The 21,215-nt window shown below is 38.0% G+C and overlaps 1 protein-coding gene across 9 annotated transcripts in view; it reads left to right on the top strand.

The window, feature by feature from the left end:
• Positions 1 to 21,215, top strand: part of dmd (dystrophin) — a 721,300-nt gene that overhangs the window by 225,456 nt on the left and 474,629 nt on the right. For 7 of the 9 annotated variants that reach the window (XM_088914986.1, XM_088914981.1, XM_088914979.1 and 4 more), the window contains exons 8-10: positions 14,571 to 14,758; positions 18,430 to 18,564; positions 20,973 to 21,161. In XM_088914986.1, the coding sequence (XP_088771112.1) occupies positions 14,571 to 14,758; positions 18,430 to 18,564; positions 20,973 to 21,161 (512 nt within the window). The remainder of the gene's footprint in view (positions 1 to 14,570; positions 14,759 to 18,429; positions 18,565 to 20,972; positions 21,162 to 21,215) is intronic. The other 2 variants (XM_088914984.1, XM_088914985.1) reach the window with 1 other exon arrangement.

Genomic DNA, 21,215 nt, shown 5'->3' with positions numbered 1-21,215 from the left:
TCCCATTGGCTGCTAAATTGTCTTGGAAATGAAAGTGAACTATTTTGTGGTGCACAAGGTGAAATTCTGGGTCTTTTTCTTTCTTGTGTCTAGCGGGACTTCCCCGCTAGTGAGGTGAGCCACTATATTAATGGCACAAAGGCATTGCTTTCATTATAAGCAGAATATATTGCTTCCTTTCTATGTTTTTATTTATTTTTGCAACGCTTGAGAGCTGTCCATTTGACCTAACCCATTTGGTGGTAGTTAAGTGATTCAAGGATCTCATCCAGCCATTTTTCGAAAGTAGCCAGGGCATCAGCTTCAACAACTTGGCTGGGTAGCTTGTTCTATATTCCTACAAACCTTTGGCCTCCTATTCTCAGTTTTAAAAGTACTTCCACATAGTCTTTTCATTTTTTCAATCCTTTTGAAGTTTCTAAAAGCTCATATCAGGTCTCCTTGTAACCTTGTCAGTTCAGCACTAAAAAGGTTTAGTTCCTTAGGCCTGAATGTGTAGACATTTCTTTAAATCCTTTAAATATATCTGGTTTATACAGTATACTAGTGAATAAGATGACTGACAGCCAATGTAAAGTAAAAGCCCCAGCACAGAAACTCTGGAACACGATGAGTAATCATATTATTAAAGCCTGAATTTATTCTGGCTTTCAAAGTCCGGGAGTTTTGTATGGAAATATGCTAAATAGTTGATTTACCATGGTAAAATTCAGTGATGAGCAAAAAAAACCCACATCTGTTGTTACAAGAGGTAAGTGCATAAAGATCACTTACTGTAACATGATCCTAATTGTGGAAGGTGATGTTGCTACAGTAGCATTATAAAAGGTGACTTTATGGTAGTGCTACTTTATGCTGCTTGTGTCTGTCAAAAAAAGTAGAAGAACAGGATCTGGGATAGTTTGATCTGTGGATTTCCAGTCAGTGTGGGAATTGAACTCCATCTTAACAAAACAGAAAGAAAAGTGGTGAACTGCAGTTTATGTACTGTAAATTAGTGTGCTGCTGTTTAAGTGTGTAGAACACAAGAAAAATCATCTCTCATGCTACAAGTCATCATCAGTCATCATCGACAGCAATAGTAAATCATATATTATATAATAGACAATAACACACATAATATACATAACACTATCACTATCAACACTATCATACAGTATAATAGACATAATAGACAATAACACTATCATTAATAATCTTTATGCAGAAATGTTTATTTTTTATATTACATTGCCAATACCTCTAGAATGTTTTTGTACAGCAGCTGACATTAACATTAAAGAAAACTCTTTTTTGCATTGTGCACTATATACTAAATCTAACATTGGCAACATTGCATATTTTGAGTTATTAGAAAAAGAAGTGCATCATAAACTTGTTCAGTGTTCCTCATGCCCCTTTATTTAAAAATCTGTTGCTGCATCAAATGTACCAGTTTTCTGAAGCAGTTCTTGTTCCTCATCAGAAAGAATAGAAAGTTTTACAAAGATCAACCTCATGTTTATTCATAGGCTTGTGGTACAACACTGCTGTAAGTCCCAGCATTATCTGTGGGCCTCACTCCTGACCTTTGCTGAAGCCTGAAAGGAATTAAGGGTCTCTATGTATGTTTAACAATGGTAACTGTTTAAGCGTGATCAGAGACTGTAAAAATGTTGTCATGAGACACCTTTTTCTCATGTGCCTCCTAGCCCTTTTGGATAAAACATTGGATATTAGTCTAGCATTGGGTATTAGCAAGCAGCCATATCACCCTGCAACTCACAACTGACAACCCACTGACATTAAGCAGGTGTGAGCCTGGTCAATACCTGGATGGGAGACCTCCTGGGAAAACTAAGGTTGCTGCTGGACGAGGTGTTAGTGGGGCCAGCAGGGGGCGCTCACCCTACGGCCTGTGTGGGTCCTAATACCCCAGTACAGTAATGGGGACTCTATTCTGTAAAAAAGGCACCGTCCTTTGGATGAGATGTAAAACCGAGGTCCTGACTCTCTGTGGTCATTAAAAATCCCAGGGTGTTTCTCAAAAAGAGTAGAGGTGCTACCCTGATGTCCTGGCCAAATTCCCACCTGCCCTTTATCAATCATGGCCTCCTAATAATCCCCATCTCTGAACTGGCTTCATCACTCTGCTCTCCCCACTGAGAGCTGGTATGTAGGGAGCGTACTGGCGCACTCTGGCTGCCGTCGCATCATCCAGGTGGGGCTGCACACTGGTGGTGGTGGAGGGGATCTCCATTACCTGTAAAGCGCTTGGAGTGGAGTGTGCAGAAAAGCCCTACTGTATATAAGTGTAAGGAATTATTATTAATTATAATTAGTTTAAGAATAATCCAGGAGACAGGTGTGCAACATGGTCCCAGTCCTCCTTTGACACAGTCATTTTCAGAATTAGAATACCTTTGCCATTATTACATAGTTATGATTATGAATGGTACAGTCTAGTAACGTTAATAAGAAGTGTGCTCTAACTACTTCTCTTTTTTATATTAGACTTATGGTCTCACAGCTGAGATCTTGCACATCTTGTAAGAACACACACAGTACACATCCTGCTGCCTTTGATAGTATAGTTTGGAATTACATTTTCTTGCCAAATTCACGTCAGGTTTGATTTATGGGTCTCTGTATGCGGAATGTATTTTTTTATCAGCAGTGTGATATTAAGTGACCATCAGTAAAGCTCTGTTGCCTTGCCCTTTTGGTTCCTCACCAGTAAAATATAAAGCTTGGTACAGTTTGTACAGTATTAAAGGATAATGTGTCTAGCATTTCAAGTATTGTCTTAAAGGTGGGAGAAACTATTCACAGTTCTGGGATATCTCAACCTTTATTAGCTGATCGTGGACACAGTTTGAAGGAATATATAGCCAATCAACACATGGATTTTAGGAAACTATTTGGAAGCATAAAAACATAGGAAATGTTCAAAACTAGAGAAGGAAATTTAATCCATCTAGCTCATGTGGAGCATAAGACACATATTTTTTTTTCAGAAAGACTCCGTTAATATTAAACTTACTTGTGTTAATTTAAGTGTTATTTAATTGCATTATGTGGCTTTGACTATGACAGAAAGCAAAAGTGATCTTTTGCAACAGCAATCTATTCTACTAGTCTATTTCTGGAAATTTCCTTTTTGGTGGTGAATGTGACCTTCTCATACCGCAATCGGAGTGACATTCAAATGAGAAAAATATCATATGCTGATAAGAAATAAGCAATAACACCTTATTACAATGTGGCAATCAAAGAATAGAAAAATGTACATTAATTAAATATAAAATAGAACAATAAATGGAAGGGAGTGAAAAAAACAAAAGAACAGCGAACTAAAGAAGCGACTGGAAAAGGATGAAATAATGGATCGGCTTCACTTTGATTAAGTCATTGAAATCAAACACATGTGGAGTGAATGAACACTGGGGTTCAGGAGGTTCTTGAGTCGAAACCTTATACAGCATTTTCTCCCAAAAGATACAGCGATTGCTAATTTAATTGGCTGGCTGAGTCAAAAGGGGAGTAAATAATAAAGTGAGGTGTTCAGCAGAGTGAGATTCTGTCGAATAAAATTGACTGCATTTAGTTCATTGCCATTTGTTATAAAGTCTCTTAATGAGATGTTCTAGCAAGCTGCTTACTGCCCAAATGAAACCATTCTTCTTTTGATGAGTAATTCCATTTTTTGCAGAGCAATGTGATAATCATGTTTATGCAAGCATTCAGCACATATATCCTTATGAACTCGAAGAGCTTCAGAAATGCCAGCAGGGAAGAACATCCCTGGCAGATTTAGAATGCAGACCTCAGTTTAGCATTTAATAGGATTTAAGGATATGCTGATTCATGCGAGCTCTGAACTCACGACAAACAGATGTGTTTGTCTTTCGGCAGCACTTGCTTTTTACGTCTAAAATCAGATGATTAAAATTAGAAGAGCGTTAGCTGCAGAAAGAAAGGTCTAATTCTTCAACAGGCGCTGTGTAATGAGAAATACTAGATCCCTTTGCAATGTGAGAATTAAACTATTACAACTGACATTGTGCCCACATCTGCATTCCTCTATGGCTGGATGGATTGTAACACTAGTTCCTAAATGGAATATGTGAGCGCGGTTCAGTTGTATGACTGATGCTGTTGACAGAGAGTAAATGGAGATTTCCAAGGGTCAAACAAAAAGAAGATTTCCGGCTGAATAATTATAACACTATTTTTTTAAGGTAGAGTTAGTGAGAGTTTGAGATGCTGTAAGAGAGTGGTTCCAATACTCATTTAATCATTTGGATTTTTTTTTCAATTTGTAATTATTATTCTGGAGCAATTAAAAAGAACTGCTTTGCTCCAGTGGAGCAGGTAATATACCTTAAAGTGAAAAAAAAATCAACATTCTCCTATATAAAAATGTCTATTTTTAGAAACTCCCTGCAAATAAAAACTACTGCCAGTTGAACTCAGATCAAGGGAATGAAATGGGCAATCATTGCAAAGTGGTTTATCTAAGAGATGGATGCCTGATGCCATTTATTGGGCTAAATTATCCAGTTAAATTGGATATCCAGCAAATTGGTATGTCAAGCCAATTGTTATCAGTATTCCTCCTCCCATTTCTTTTTCAAGGTTTGTTGAAAGGTACTATTTAGTGCTACTGCTACAGTATATAGTGTCACAGTATAAGGGGGAAGGGAATAGAAGGGGTATACTATGGATAAGAAAAAGCTTATAGCCTTTACAACTTTGCCGTGACAACATTTGTAGTTTTTAGCTAAAGCCTGTAAACTGGAACTACAGTACAAACACAAGGAAGCTGTGGGGATAACTGACTGCGCTGGGCCGATTTAGTCCAGCTGTTTCCCAGTATCCCTGAAGGATAGTGTGTAAAAAAGCCCACCAAACACAGCTCCAAGAGACCAGGACTGGTGTGGTGGAAGCATGTATGGGGAAAAGGAAAACTGATAAAGTCAACTGTGAATGGGAAGTGCTTGGTCCTAAGAGAAAAGGGAAAAGAGTCAGCCAGCAGCCATGTCACCCTACAACTCACCACTGGCAGCCCACTGGAGCCCAGCAGGTGTGAGCCTGGTCAGTACCTGGATGGGACACATCCTGGGAAAAACTAAGGTTGCTGCTGGAAGAGGTGTTAGTGGGGCCAGCAGGGGGCGCTCAGCCTGTGGTCCACGTGGGTCCTAATACCCTAGTGTAGTGATGGGGACACTGTACTGTAAAAAGGTGCCGTTCTTCAGATGAGACGTAAAACCAAGGTTCTGACTCGCTGTGGTCATAAAAGCTGCCAGGGTGTTTCTCGAAAAGAGTAGGGGTGTTACCCCTCTTTTCCATTGGCCTTTACTAATCATGGCCTTCTTATAATCCCCATCTGTGAACTGGCTTCATCACTCTGCTCTCCTCCCCACTGAGAGATGGTGTGTGGGGAGCGGACTGACGCATCATCCAGGTGGGGCTGCACACTGGTGGTGGTGGAGGGGATCCCCAGTACCTGTAAAGAGCTTTCAGGGGAGTGTTCAGAAAAGTGCTATACCCTATATACTGTAAGTGTAAGGCATCATCCTCCTCCTCATCATTATTATTATTATTAAAACATTTGACAAAAGTAAACCATTGTTTTAATATCTCAATCCTTGGTAAAAACATGGTAAAAAACAAACCCCCCAAGACATCACAATTGCTATACAAAACTTGTTATTTTTCTTTTTTTGAATTTGAAAATGTGCTCTGTGCATGGTAAAAAGTACGGATTTGGTGACAGCAGGAGGACAGGCACAGGAGCAATGTCTGGTTTTCAGGCCTCTTGCCTGCTGCAGGTATGAGGTTAGTCAGGGATATCCCAACCTTCGACCTCCCAAACTGTGGTGCTCAGGCATTCGATGGCAAAGCTTGGATTCTATCCAGCAACCTCCCGGCTATAGCACAGGGCTCTTCCGAACAATGTCCTCTCTCTGGACATCCACTCTGGTGACTCGAAAGTTAATATCCAAGCCTCTGAATGTTATCCTCCTTTTAAAATCCTTGTGATTCCTTAACTATAATTCTAAATTCCACTTCCAACGTGAGTTCTACGCTAGTTTTTTTTTTCATTTTCTCTCATGCTCTTTACCAGCTGTAACAGAATGTGTAGACCTGTGTAAGAATTCATTGCCATTGTTGGAGGGGACTCTGGGGCTGTAATGACTGTGGGGCTGCCTCTTGGGGACACTAAACCGGCTTTTAATTCAATAACTGTCGTGTAAATAGCTTACCTGTAATGAAATAATTAATTGTGTTGGAATGTCAACTTGTTAACAGGCTTTTGGGCTTTTGCATAAAAAGGGTTTTTTAAAGTTCATTAGCTATACAGTAGGTAGACCTGACAGAAAACAGGTAGTGGTATCAACATTGTGAGTGTAATTAATACTTTATGTATGTGTTTTTAGGCTCAGGAATTGGCTTAGCTGCCAAGTCTGTAGGCAGGTTTTCTTTTTTTTTTTCGTGTACAGTGTTTTGTTTCATCAATAAAGCCAGGAACTATGCTGGATTGCTTCAGTTCACCAGACTGTGGAGTGTTTGATGTGCAAATGTCCCAACAGCCACACTACTACTCATGGGAATCCTGCACCACATATAATCTCGTTATTTTTGAATATTGAGTTATTCGTATGTGTGCATAACTAAAAAAAAGCTTCCTGCTGAACAGTACAAATTACAGTGTGTCACTTAACAGCTAAAATCGTGCCTTGCAGCTCATCATCCATGTTAAAAAAGGCTCTGTGTTTGATTTAGCGAAAATGCAAACCAAGCAAAATGTACATTTTAGATTAAAAATGACAATGTTAATCTCAATGTTCCTATTCAAGAAACAAATGTGGAGTTTACCAAGAATAATCTTATGCTTTTGCTTCATACAGTAAAATATTAGCTGTTTAAAATGGCATAATGTACTTCAGTTATCTCATTTTAAGGTGTTCAAAGCCTAAAATGCAAAACTAATCTGGTGCACATATCTCTGTAATACATATTGAGTTTTGCTTTGTTAAAAATATGTAATCGCCGCATGGAAATTTCAGATGTTCAGTTAATTTTTTCTTAAGGCTACAGATAATTATCAGAGACTGTGTGATTTTTATCCTTGACTTTATAAATCCCTGAAAAATAAGAGTTGTGAGGGTGAAGGAAGGAAGAGGGGAATTTCAACAAGTACTGTATGACAACATCCAGGTGGCATGGTGGCGCAGTGGCTAGCATTGCTGACTTACACAGCTGGGGACCTGGGTTCAGTTTCTGGGGTGCTCTCTGTCTTTAGTTTTTATGTTCTCCATGTGGGGGAGAACATAATTGTGGGTTCATGTGAGTTTTCTCCCAAAACCAACCTCCCAAGTCCCAAAAAAGGGATAGATGGGATAATCAGATTCTTGGAAAACTGGCCCCGATGTGTGTGTGTACAGTATCTGTTGGTGCTCTGCAATGGACTGGCATCCCATCCAGGGTGTATCCTGCCTTGTGCCTGTTGCCTGCCAACTCCACTGTGACCTTGAATTGGAAGAAGCTGTAAGAAAATTGCTAATGGGTGACAACAATTTCCTATGGAGCAAAATTACATTTGAGAGATCTTAACCCTCCCCAGTACTTTTTAGACAACACTACAGTTGAACAGCGTGCTCTGCTGCTGATTGGATTCTCTTCCCAGAAATGAACGAAATGATAATAAAAGCTTCAATTAGCAAGCCTGTTTCATGTACAGTAGAACACAAACATAGGTTTTGCTTTTGTATTTTAAAAAATGTTTTGATAGTCAGCTTGATCAAATACGATTAATTCACCCGTACAATCTCAAAAAGTGGTCATCACATAAAGTCTTGAAGTGGCCTAGACTCTTTCCCAGGTAGTTGTGGAACAAAAAATGCTCACTCATCTCCAGACATGGCAGTGCTTTAGAGTTTGAATGTGGATCATTATGAATTGCTGAGGTGGTCCTTTTAAATGATGTTTTGTAAGTGATATTTTATCTAACCTAAGATACAATATTTTTACTACAGAATATCAGAATTATTCTAAAACTGAAACATCCTGGCCCCATTTATGATCCATGTTTAGGGTGAAATGAAAAGCTCTCAGCGAATACAAAATATTTAGAAACACAATGTTTCTCTACTGGTAAACATCGCATTTTTGGGGAAGAGTGAATACTTCAGACTTCATGTACTGTAGAACTGATATTGTCTGCTTATTTTAGAAATATACCAGCTCTGTCTAGTAATGTACTGTACTGTATGGTTGTGTTTCAGTTTTTATGTGGCTTAGGTATGAACCCAGCCCTTTCAATGTGTAAAGCTTGAAGAGACTATTAAAATTGCTACTGTGTCCCGAGCTGGAAACTGTTAATTGTGTGATACAGCATGTTCTGTTACACATTCCAGTCTTTGTTGTCTAGTGCACAAGTAAGTGACTATTAAACTGAAATGTTTTGTGTGACTGTTTAATTTGGATACTGGTTTTCCCTCTTCAGTAGTTTTTTTGAAGCACATACAATAGAGCAGAGTCAGCTGTTAAACTGTGTGCAAAATGACTATGAACCAGAATCACAGAGTGTGAAGTCTGTAGAAGGGGTCTGGAATAAATGAAATTGTGAACGTGGGAGAAAATCAGCAAACTATTATGATACGAATACATTTTCCAGATAATTTGACAGTTAAATGAGCTCAACAGTGCCACCTGGTGGCATTCCAAACTTCAGTGTTTCAGGGTTTCTCCTTCTGTTGAAAGATTAAGTGTAGGGATTCCTAACTCTGGCCCTCAAGGTCCAGAATCCATCAAATTTTTTAAAAGTCTTTTAAGTCTTCTTAAGTTAGAAGCGGCTTCATCAGGGAGGAATGTCAAATTGATCCACTTAAGGATAACTGGTCCAATGTATCCTTTGTCTGGTCCAATGTATCCCTTCTCCACAACCCTGAGCTGTTGAGAGTATAAAGTAACATAGATAGGTGTAGAAAACAGCTGAATTCCAAATCATGTGATCCAGACTTCAGAACCCCTGGTGTGGTGTACAGTATGTATTGATATATTGATAAGTTTGTCAAGGCAGCCCGCAATAAGATTTTTTGTGTAAAAAAATCAGATCAGATCGTGGCTTAATAAAATAATTCTGCAGTGAAGGATTTTTTCTCCTTTTCTCTACAATTCATTTACTCTTCTGTTATCTTTGTCAGCTCAGAACAAAGACAATATACTGTATCTCGGATTTCTCTTGTACTTATTATTGAGAAAAGGGTTGATAATTCTATCTGCTTTACATATTGGTTTTGTGTTTTTGTCTTACCTGTTGAGGATCCATGCTTTTGTACTTGTCTGTCTGGTAGAGTATTAGAGTATTAAGCCTGGCACTTATGGTATTGCATAGTCCTGTGGAGTTTAAGTGTTTTGTTATACTGTACAGCCTCAGTGGTTCAATGCTTGTCGTTTTTAAACTGCTAGTAGCAAATTTCTTGGAGAAACTGCAGTGTGTTTGTGTTTAATGCTTGTCTTTTTGTTTCAGAGATATTGTTCTTGCTCAGACCAGTTTTAGTAAACAGACTCTTCTTGCACCATTCCTTTGTCTGGCCTATATTTTTTATAACATCTGTGAGAATCCATGAACTTACTGCCAAATGATTTAGCCATAGACACATTCTCCCAGAAGTGATTGGAGTATGAATGTTTCTGTTAGTGTTCCTAAAGTAATAACACCATTTTGCAGAAAGTGGCTCACCTACATTTTCCAATATGTTTCAAATGGTGAAACTATTATTTCTCACTTTTTGGTCTGTTCTGCTTTTCATTTGGGCTGATAGTGGGTGCTGTGTATGTTCAGGCACTTCCAATGTTTTTGATCATATTATTGTTATAGTAGGGGTGAATGCATTTTTGCTTTGTACTGTATGTACAGGTGGGTTTGGGAGATTACCAGATTACCACAGTTTGTGCAGTGCTAAATATTATGAACTTCCTAGTCATTATCTGATTGTTTAAAAACCTACATATAAAAATAAGATCATAATCATTAGTAACTGGCTCTTGGTCTGAAAAGGTGTCCGCACAGAATGACTGCTGTGTCATTTTTTTCCCTTAATGAAGGTAATGAGAGGGCAGAGAAGGGCTTTGTTAAAGTACATTTTAAGATGAGCACCCCCAATAATTTTGAAAAGCTGACGCCTTTGGCTGTGCATCATCCAAGAGAGTACTTCACTTCAATGATGAATGAAGTGGGTTCCCTCCTAGGTGTGAAGTACTTTGATATCCTCTGGGAAAATTGCTACTGTATGTAAATGCAAGGACTTTAATTATTATTACTGATACTGATACCCATCTTTTCAAACTGCCCCAAAGTATTCACAATGGGATTTTCTATTAGACTAATAGCTATGTTTCAACTGTATGATCTGAAGAAGGCTTCATGGCTGAGACATTGTATGTTTTTACTTTTTTCGGCATACAATTAACCTCTTAGTTGTTCCTTTGAAACCCGAGCACTGACACAGCTCCCCACTCCAAACTCTGATAAAAATGTAGATATTATTTGCTTTAATGTATTATGTACCATCTTATAACACCGTGTCATTTATAAAGTTGTGTAGAATTTTGGTCACTGGGTTATGAAGAATGTATTCTTGCTCTGTAATCAGTCGAAAGTGTGACCAGATACCTTTACCAGGCCCTTCTCTGTCAGGATATGACTGAATCTATTAGTCTTGAACAGGGAAGGCTAAGGTGACCTGAGGTAACACAAAAGTGTAACATGAAGTGGAGGACACAAATGAAAAGCACAAGAAGGTGCACTCACAACTGAGAATGGGAGGCAGCTTGAGCAGGGTTGTTGGAAAAAGTTTGTTCTCCAACTTCAGAGAACTTCACTTGGAGCAAATACAGCAGCTTAAACCTAAACTAAGTCAGAAACAAAGAATGTAGTTCTGAAAAGCATTTTCTGTTAATTTTACTGTTTTTAATTACACATAAAATAATCCTTGAGGAGATCTAATGTTGCACCACATCAACCTTTTTATGCCACACTTTTTCATTGCACACTCTATTTTGGTAATTATTGTATGAACTAAATATGTACAGAACTACAGAGTAAAGTGAAGAATAAAGGTATACTGCACTGTAATGATACAAATGGAAGCTGTCTGAAATTATCCTGGTATAGCAATCATTCCCAAGTGACAGTATCACACATCTACAGTTCATGACCTGAATGGGTATGATGTTAATTCATTTGAGTTCTGAATAATTAATTTTCCAGATGGCTTAGTTTTATTAATGTGGTCTGCAGTTAGTGATATATAAAATACTGGGAAAATACAGTTTGAATCACTGTTCTGTGTAAACAGCTGGTAGTAATTCTGCAGCCTCACTTGTATTTGATTATACAGATTGAATATAACTAGTTTCACAGAAACTTTTATATACAGTATTAATAAAACAATATCAATCAAAGATCCTCATCCACTGATGCTTGGTTTTAAATGTTTGCAAGCCTTTTATGCTGAAATTCTCAAGTAGATAGATCACAGCAGAAACTGGCTTAATCATATTAAACATTAATTTCTTTTTGTGTGCCTTGCATGTACTGTACAGTATCTGGGCTGTTCAAGGAACAACTTTCATTAACAAGCACAATATTACACTTAATGGAAGCTTATGAAATTACTGCTGCAAATATGTTGAGCCTAATACTTTAGTACCATTTTCATTCCCCTTCTTTTATACTGAGTTTCCTGATTGTTTTGCAATTTTTAGGCAATCTGAGAGTGCTTTTTTGAATTGTTTTGGAACCCCACTCTTTTTCTTGAGCTGGTAGACTCGTGGAAATTCACTTCTTTGTTTTTATTAACTGTGCTCTTTTTTGACTTGGCGCTAGTTGCATTTCTTACTTTTCTCGTCTTTCCTGTGCCCCCCCACTACAGTACATGTTCTCACAGGGATACGCAGATCTACAGAGTAAAGGCAGTGATGTGAAGCTGGTGGTCCAGTTTGAGCCCTTGATTTCTGTGCTGTTTCTAGCAAGACCTTCAATAAACCCACTTTTTATGCCATTTATTACCTTTACAAAATAATCAAAATCAATGTATTCCCTCCTTCTGTTGAAATGTGGGGTAAAAAGCAATAGATCTTGTTGTCAAATGTCTGATTCCTGGTGGAATCTGTGCCATCGGTGATGTCTTAGACTCTTGTTGTGCATGATGGCCTTATTTTTTTAGTTTTACGGTGGCTTGATTTGCAGATGTTTTTAAGCAAATTAATTGCTTTCATTCAGCCTTCTAGGGTGGTAAGGGAACCCATTTTTTTTCTGGGGTACCTCTCCCACATGAGTAGCATCACATTTAACAAGGAGAACAGAACATCATAAAAAGGTCAGGCAATTTTAAATTGAAGCCAAATGTTGAAGGCATGGTGATGTGAACTGTTTACATACAGTACGTATTTGTTTTTTAGATTACTGTTTTTTAATTAAATTACAGGCTTTTTTCTGTAAGACTATGAAAGAACAATAGTGGAATATAAAACAAATAAATACAATGATACAGTACACAGCCAAACATGTTCAGTTGCATGAAAACAAGGTTTAAGGAAATAATCCCCTAACATGGTCAAATTGAAAAATTGATTTTATAAATCATGGACTGGCAGCAGAGATAAGGGATACTTCTGAGAGGCTAAGACAGCAGTTCTTACTCCTTTAGTATGATATAAAAAAGAAATGACACTAAAAAAGAAAGTTAGAGGTTGATGGAAATTCTTCTCCAGGAGTTTGTTAGCAGCTTCCAGAACGCTGACAAGGCAGAACGTAAATCCTGACAAATATAGAAAAAGCTGTGAGATATAGCATAATCTGAACCCATAGATGTACTTTAGGTATTCATGTTATAAATGCTATAATGTGTGTTCATAAGGGATTATATGGAACACACACAGCTTTATGTGAGGAGCAGCTATTTTGTAATTTCTGGAAAACAAAAATGATCTAAGACCACACAGATATACATGTTCTTTACTAGATTCAGTGCTCAGCTGCTATTGTGTTTATTGAATGGCTCATTTATTAAATTGGAAAGGCAGTTTGATGCGATTAGGGTTATTTCTGATGTGGAAAGGGAGACACCTGGGAACAGAAGCTATGTGAATGTGGCAGTAAAAGTACTTTGCTTAAGCTCAAGGTTTAACAGCAGAGTCAAAATTGCAACAGTCCATTTTCTTAATGAGGACTGACAGTGCAGACGTTTTACAGTTTTAATCAGTAGCTAATCTACCTGAAGCCTCCCTATGGTACATTATCACTTTTTTTGTGAATACTCATTTATCCTTATGTCTTTTGACATAATCTCTCCACCAAACATCTATTGCCTTCGATTCAAAATTTTCATTGATTCATGCAGTGTGTTAGAAGTAAGAAAATGAATACAGTGTAGATACCTATGTATTTTCAGTACAAAAGCTTAGCTATGTGTTGTAAGTAGTACTTATATAAGTATAATAACAGAAACCTAGTTAAAACATGAAAAACTGATATTGTGACTTTTCTGTCCTTCTCTTTGCTAAAGACATGGACTACACTAGAGCTCATGTCTTTCAAATATGGTATAAGAAGCCCCATTTATCAATGCCTTTGTACAAAAGTGCAGTTTGGGACATTTATGTTTGTCTATGTGTTTGTGTATAGAAAAGAAGGTTTATTAGATATAAAACCAGAGCAACTCGAACAAATAAAATGACAAATTTAGAGTTTGTAAAATACTGAAGCTGAACTTGATCTAACACGAAAGTTCAAATTTACATTATGCACTTAACTTTTAATTATAATTAAAGACATTATGTATAGTACATTATGGAAACATGCAAAGCAATTTATGAGACGTTTCAAGCCTGGCAAACATCAAATCTTCATCCCTCCTGTATTCATGTGGTGAGCTTAATACTTGCATAAAGGTGGTGGGATGAAGTTATAATTGTATCCAGGTACCAGGCTGCAGAGGATGTCAAAATTTAGATTAATTATCGTTAGTCATTTCCTTATTGTAAATAGGTACAGTTCCATCTCACTGTTATAAATCATAACATATATATATTATAGGTCTGGTTTCAGTAAGTTGTTTGTAAACATTTGTACATGTAGTTTGCATGTATTTACTTGGAAAAAAAGGTTAAAAGGCTTGATTCTACTGACACTGTATATGGCTGGCAAAGTGCTTCATCACCTTTCCTAAAATTAAACTCTGCAGTGATGACAGACTACCTAATCAAGACTAATGATTTATAAAAGGACTTCCTACCTAGAAGGATTATTATGGATCTTGATTTGCTTGAATGGGGCAATAAGTACTGATTTAAAAATAGCCTCAGTCTCATTAACATGCAGAGTGGCAAGGATGAGTTAGAGCAGCTTACACCTAGTTTTAATGAGTCTCTGGAGAAGTCGCCTCTACAATTTGCTGTGCTTATTATGAGTGTCTCCGTCCTGCAAGCTTGATTGGCCCACACAGGTGAAAAGATTTGTGCTCTTAGTGCCAGGCCCATGTTCTCAAGCGCTTTTCTCCTGCTTTCTTCTTCGACAGATGTTGCAACTCCGCACCCAGACAAAAAGTCCATCATCATGTATGTCACCTCACTCTTCCAAGTCCTGCCCCAGCAAGTAACCATTGAAGCCATCCAAGAAGTTGAAACACTGCCCCGGCACACAAAGGTCACTCAGGAGGAACATATTCAGATCCAGCATCAGCATGAACAGCGCTATTCCCAGCAGGTGAGGTCTCCTTTTTCCTGTTAGCAGTTATTGGAAAAAAAAAAGTATACTTTTTCCCCACTGATTTAAAATGGACAACATTATTCCCCCTCACCGTAGTCAGAATCCCATACAGGTATGGAAAAGAGATCTGCCCTACAATGCTTGGCACGAGCAGTTATTACTGTTCTGTGCTTCACTCTGTCCTCTGCGTGATGATTCTGTGGAAATGGGCTTTAAAACACAGATGAGGCTAACCATTTTTGTCACGTATTTGTTTACAATCTGCATAGGAATAAAAAAAGTATTTCTGCAGCATGGAAAATGTTTTCAGCAAGTGGCGTGAGGCACAGTTTGCACCACAGCATGTTGATTATTGTGGCACTCAGCTCTGTTCTTTCTAATGGTGTGACAGTGCTTTGTGATGTTATGCAGAAACAAGAAAAGGGCACAGAGATGTACTGTATTTAAATGAATCGTTTACAGTTTTTATTATTACTGGAAGAACAGCGTTTATAGTGTCTAGCAAGACTTCATTTTCTTTACTGGCTTCTGCACAAGATGTAGCTTACACTTGGAAAATGTATATATAAATATTTAACAAGTTTGCCCAAGGATTAATGAATTAGAGCAATTAAACGATGGGGCTAAGGCATGGATGAAAGAATATGAAGAAAGGTGTATTTTGAAATGAAAGCAATATAATTTTACATGTACAGTACATGCATATAAATTCATAAAGTATAATGCAGTTCCCAGCACTTGAGGAATATACTGTACAGGCTTGTCTATCTTTAGTCTATCAGGGTCCTGGCATTTGGGTTATGCAGACAGTACAGTATGTTACTCTAGGGACCTTACTATTTTACTGTGATTCCACTTTCCACCTTCAATATAAAGATTGGGACTCTCAGCTAACTGGCCAGTGGCTCCTTATGCAAACACCCAATTAATTCATACTGAATATTAATTATCCTGAATTTTATTTTATTCAGCCAGTTGAGCAAGTCTGTGCATGCAAATTGTGCTAGATTTATAAAGCAGGTAAAAATTGTACTCTCTGTTATGGGAGTAAAACAATAATTAGTCTGGTTTATGACGGCTACCAACGTATATGAGCTCATTTAATAAATGTGCACCATTTGTGCAGTAAATTAGGAGTCTTAAATGAAACTGAACATGACACAAATTCAAAAGATGCCATCTCTTCTATAAGTATTAAAGTAGTAGTATTTTTTGTAAGGGAACAAGTCAAGGTTTATTCCATGCTGAAAAGAGAAGAAAAGACACAACATTTCGGCTGTGGAGCCTTCTTCGGGTGATATTTTATACTTCCGTATTTAAGTTTCTAAATCAAGAAAGTGGAAAGTCATACTGTCTTGGTGCTTAAATATACTGTACGTAGCACAGCCTCATTGGTGTAGATCAATAGTTTATTCAGAATTAAAAAATAAAGTCAGCAAGTTTTGATTTTGTCTTCTGTGTTTGTTGTCTGATACTGTACATTACAGCAGTGTCACCCACTGACTGTCACTGTAGTGTTATTGCCTTTGTAAATTGTAAGATACAGTATGCCACACTTTGCAGACTTTAATATAATGTTTGCAAGAGTGCAAATGCAGGAGGTCTCTTTGAGCCTTGGTGATTCTGGGAATATATTTTCTAATAAACCAGAGAAAGCAGTCAGTTCCTGCAGCTTCAAGCCAGACTGAAATCCTGTCTTTGTAGAAGATGAATTTGTGTTGCTATCTGTACTTTAAAAATCTGATTCATAGTAGTCTTTTATTCAGCCATTGTTTTTTGTGAGTTTAATTAACTTTGTGTTGTACTGTATATTTTATTATCACTATCATTGTCACTGTTCAAATAATTACTTTTGTAAGGTATGCATAATTAAATTGAATGCAGCATGAATATGAACCACATATCTTGCTCAAACTCAACATTTGCACTGTATGATTGTTTTGCTGTTTTTTGCAGCAATTATACGTTAGCATTTAAAAATGTATTAAACTGTCATCTAAAACTTATGTACTAACCACCATCAAAAGCAGCACTGCATTAAATTCGCAATGTTATCAGAAAAGGTCTAATACTGTACAGTATGTTCGTAGCGCATGCACTAATATTTTATTCAACAGACATGATGCAGGTGAAGGGCAGCACGGTGCTGCAGTGGTCAGCATTGCTGTCTCACAGCCCTGGCGCTCTGAGTTTACTTCTGGACTTGGGACGCTGTCTGTGCGGAGCTTGCATGTTCTCCCCGTGTTTGTTTGGGTTTCCTCTGGGGGCTCCAGTTTCCTCCCACAGTCCAAAGACACATAGAGTGTATCCTGTCTTGCACCTGTTGCTGGCCAGGACAGACTCCAGCTCTTCCGTAACCCTGAATTGGAAGGAATGGTTAGAAAATGGATGGATAGAGAAGGGTGAATTCATTATAGTGATTAAAACAGGGTTGAGCAGTGTTGAAGAGCCAGGGATCTCCTGTGAAAAGAAAGTCACAATATAGTAGTATCTGTTGCCACCACTTGAAACATCACATGCAAGTCACTGGCGCTATAGGCTTTGCAGCAGGTTGCAGATGCTTGTCTCATTTTTTTTTGGTCCGTGAGCCCAGGACGCCACACATCATCTCAGCTCAAACCATAAATGTTCAACGGGGCTCGAGTCTGGCAGTTGGAGCCTCCATAGCATGAAGTTCACATTCTCAAGAAAGCTGTGCAACAAAGAACTGCAACTTGTCCCACTGAAATAATCTCGTGTCGGGAACAGCACACAGAGAGAGCGGCAAGGGAGGTCTTAGGATATGATCAATGTAGAACTGCCATCAGTCACTGTAAGTGGATTTCTGGAGCGACTAGACATTCCTGCCCAGATCACACTTGGGCCTTCTCATCAATTGGTCTAATACAACAGTAAGCTTATCATTCTGCACATCTGCACCTCACTCGTTAATGTCCATTAAGTTGGTCTGTACAAAACCTTGATTAATTGCTAAGGACTACTTGGCTCCACTTCTGTTGCATCTGCTTGAGGTGTTACTCTTTCTGTACATAGAAATGACAAAAAAGTGTTCTCTCGATAAAAGCGTCATATTGATTTTCACCAGGCCTCACATTTAACAGGTTACATCACCTCATTCTCTGTGTCCAATCAACTCTGTCACCATTCACTGCTTATACAGTAGTCACTCAAGTGTACCACAGTCAGTTATAAATGATCTATTCATTAAAATGATGGCAAAAACTAATCGATATCCAAAATCCATTTTTTTTCTGAAAACATGCAAACATTAAAAGAAGATTCTTTTGATGCTTACGGTGTTTATAGATTTATATTTTTAAGCGTAAAGTACTGTACAGTACATCTTATTCTGAAGGGTGTGTGAGCTTTAAGAAATTGAATTGTCTTGGTATGGACTGTGTTAAATGTTAAAAATCTATCAGCTGGTCAATTTTGTATCCTGTTCCTATGTTGAGTCCTGTGTATTCTTAAGAGCTTTACAGATTCTCTTGGCTTCTGGCAAGTAGCTGTTTACTTTATCCCAAGCTACATGACTGTGTGCATTCTTTTCCTTCTTTAATGTCCTGGATGATACTTTCTTGTTCTTGTCATCAGGTTTATCAATGCCTGTTCTTTTTTTCCTTTTCCTCTTTCTTGTCCTTCTTCTTCTTCCGATCTTTGCTTCCTAGATCACAGTCAGTGTTGCACAGGGCCATGTGCACACCCCCTCTCCCTCTCCTAAGCCGCGCTACAAAAGCTATGCCTACACACAAGCTGCTTATGTCCAGTCACCTGACCAAAAGAGGCGGCGGTTTACTGCCCAGGTCTGTCTTTTTCATTGTTGTGTTTCTGCTTTCTCTTTTCCTATAGGTGGCTGTTTTAAATTGAATATAATTAAAAGCTATTTACTTTCATCATAATATTTAATTCTTAAGTTTTAGAAATGACATCTTGACTTGCCATGGGCATTGTGTGAATTTAACAAGTGACTGTCACTTTACCTTTAGAAGCTTTGCAGTAAATGTAAACTAAGATCTCTCTCAAACTCTGGACCAACTGACTAATCCTAACTCATCCTTTGAACCCGGTGAGCACATTATTGCCATATGTCAGGTGCAATGATGTGTTTTGCTTCTTTTTTTGTCAGTTTTTTCCTGGTGTGTGCTGTCACCCCCAAAATTTCATATTACCCTGTGAGACCTGTTACACATACTGCTTCAAACCTTTGGAATTACATTATTATCAGCAAAAATGCAGTCTTATTCTGCCAAGGGGAACAAAACCAAAAATCCGAAGAGTCAGTGGAAGGAAATCTGCTCTGTTTGTGCCAAAATTAACTCTCCTTCTTGTCTCTTGATTAACCTTTTATTCAAGAAACCTGACCAGCTACCTTTTGAAGCATTCTGAAACCTGTAAAAATTAAATGGTTCTGCTTGCGGCATGATACACTGTACGTAGCACTCCTAATGATAATAAGAATATCCAGCCCTTGAAGCTCGCTGGAGATGTGCTGAATCATTCCAGTGCCATTCAGTCATGTTTAAGCTGTATTCCATTTTGAAGGAGCTAATATTGATTGAAAAACCTTTCCTTTTCTCAGCCCCAGGGGATGCAAAATCCTGACATTCATGGAAATGAGATTTTGTATCTGACTGGATTGTTCACGTATTAATAGTCAGTTGAACGCTAAATATTCATGCCCCTCACAAGAGTAAAATTTTACAATCAACCATTTTTTTCTTCTGTGAATTGGGAACAAACAGACTTCTTTTCATCAGAGATCAGCACTGAGATAAATTATAAAAAGGTCGTTGCACAAGAAGTGATTGAAAGTGGCAGTTCATAAGATTGACGTATTTTTTATTTTCATCTTCTTAGGATAAGTCCTTTAATATTCATAAACGGTTATTGTTAATATAGCTCCACTTTCCATTGACAGTCTCAATGAGGCATAGATTGTTCTCAAATCTATGAAGAAAGCCTGAAGGTTTTTCAGCAAAGTTGATAGGTTATGTCCCATTCTAAAATCCAGTTAAATTTTATTTTATAATTAAAATCCTAAAATGTGTCCTGGCTAGAGCACAATTGGATTCTAGGAGTTGTCTCAACATGTCCAATTACATGATGACAATGAAGATATGTCCATAGGCTCAATACAGTAGGTCTTTATACATTGGTACAATGCTTTGGTCTTTTTTTGTATGTACTGTACAGAACAATAATATATTGTGTATTTTTAGAATCTGAAGCTGTGTTTTTTTTTAATACATTCTGGTGAATAATTAGAAAAACATCATAACTGATGTGATATATTAAAAAAAAGATCTTTTAATCCTTTGCAGTTTGGTATTACATCCCAATTACTGTGACAGTTTCTCTGGTTTATTTTCACATACTGTAGATTTCGTTTAACAATGCATTGTCACAGCATTAGATTTTGCATGATTATGTCATTTTTGTTAGTTTTTAAGAAATAGGCTGAATATAATAGTTGCTCCTCCTCTTAGTGCACTGGTTTGACTGAGTGTGTGTGGATTGCAGTTTCTAGTAGTTCACTTAAAACGCTATCTTTTAGAATCCTAGTTTGAAAAGTTACACGTACTGTAGCAAACTTCAACAAAGTAGTTCAGTCGGTTGAGAATTTGTTGCAAAGCTAATGATGTCGGTACCGCTTGCTTTTTTCTGTTTTAATTTTACTGTTCATATAGTAAACAAATGAAAAAAATACACCCCGGCTTCATTGCGCTTAATCGGTAACTCACCTGTTACTAAGTGCGTAGGTCTCCCTACACTACAACAGAACAGGGTTTGTAGATTATTAACTGCTGTGTTTGACTATACCAAGAGGTGCTACTGTATGTTACACTGAATAAATCTGATACAATCAGGAAACCATCATTGGGATGCAAAGTACCAAGACCACTGTCCACGGGATACAGTGCCAAACTAGGAGATAAATTAGTCCAAAGAAAAACATATTTATTTAGGTACAGTATGTTTTATGTTACGTAAGTTTTCAAATCTGTTTTTTTTCCCCCTCTTCCTGATTAATTTGTGGGTGTTCTGGCTGCTGTAGTAAAATTGCAGTTTTCTCTGCCCAGCTGCCTCCTTTTTTTTAAAATGACTTATCCATAGTGTTGGAGGTATTCTGTGCTATTGATTCGTTAATGTAGTGAGACAGCCTGAACATTCTCCTAATTGTTGAACACCCACTCAATTTCCTGCTCTGCAGCCAGCAGAAGCCCCCGAAGACAAGTCAGCTACCAGCCCGCTGATGGAGGCTGAGGGACACCTGGACAGTTACCAGAGCTCACTGGAGGAGGTGCTGACGTGGCTGCTGTCAGCCGAGGATGCGCTGCAGTCTCAGGGCGACATCTCCGGCGATGTGGAGGAGGTCAAGGAGCAGTTTCACACACATGAGGTGAGAGAGGAGAGGACAGACAGGGGGCAAGCAGTGCAAGTTTCTTAACGAACC

The sequence above is a fragment of the Atractosteus spatula genome, chromosome 4 (assembly GCF_055471065.1).
Source record: "Atractosteus spatula isolate fAtrSpa1 chromosome 4, fAtrSpa1.hap1, whole genome shotgun sequence".
Lineage (NCBI taxonomy): Eukaryota > Metazoa > Chordata > Actinopteri > Semionotiformes > Lepisosteidae > Atractosteus > Atractosteus spatula.
The sequence above is the reverse complement of the archived record's forward strand: the minus strand, read 5'-3'. Positions and strand labels throughout refer to the sequence as shown.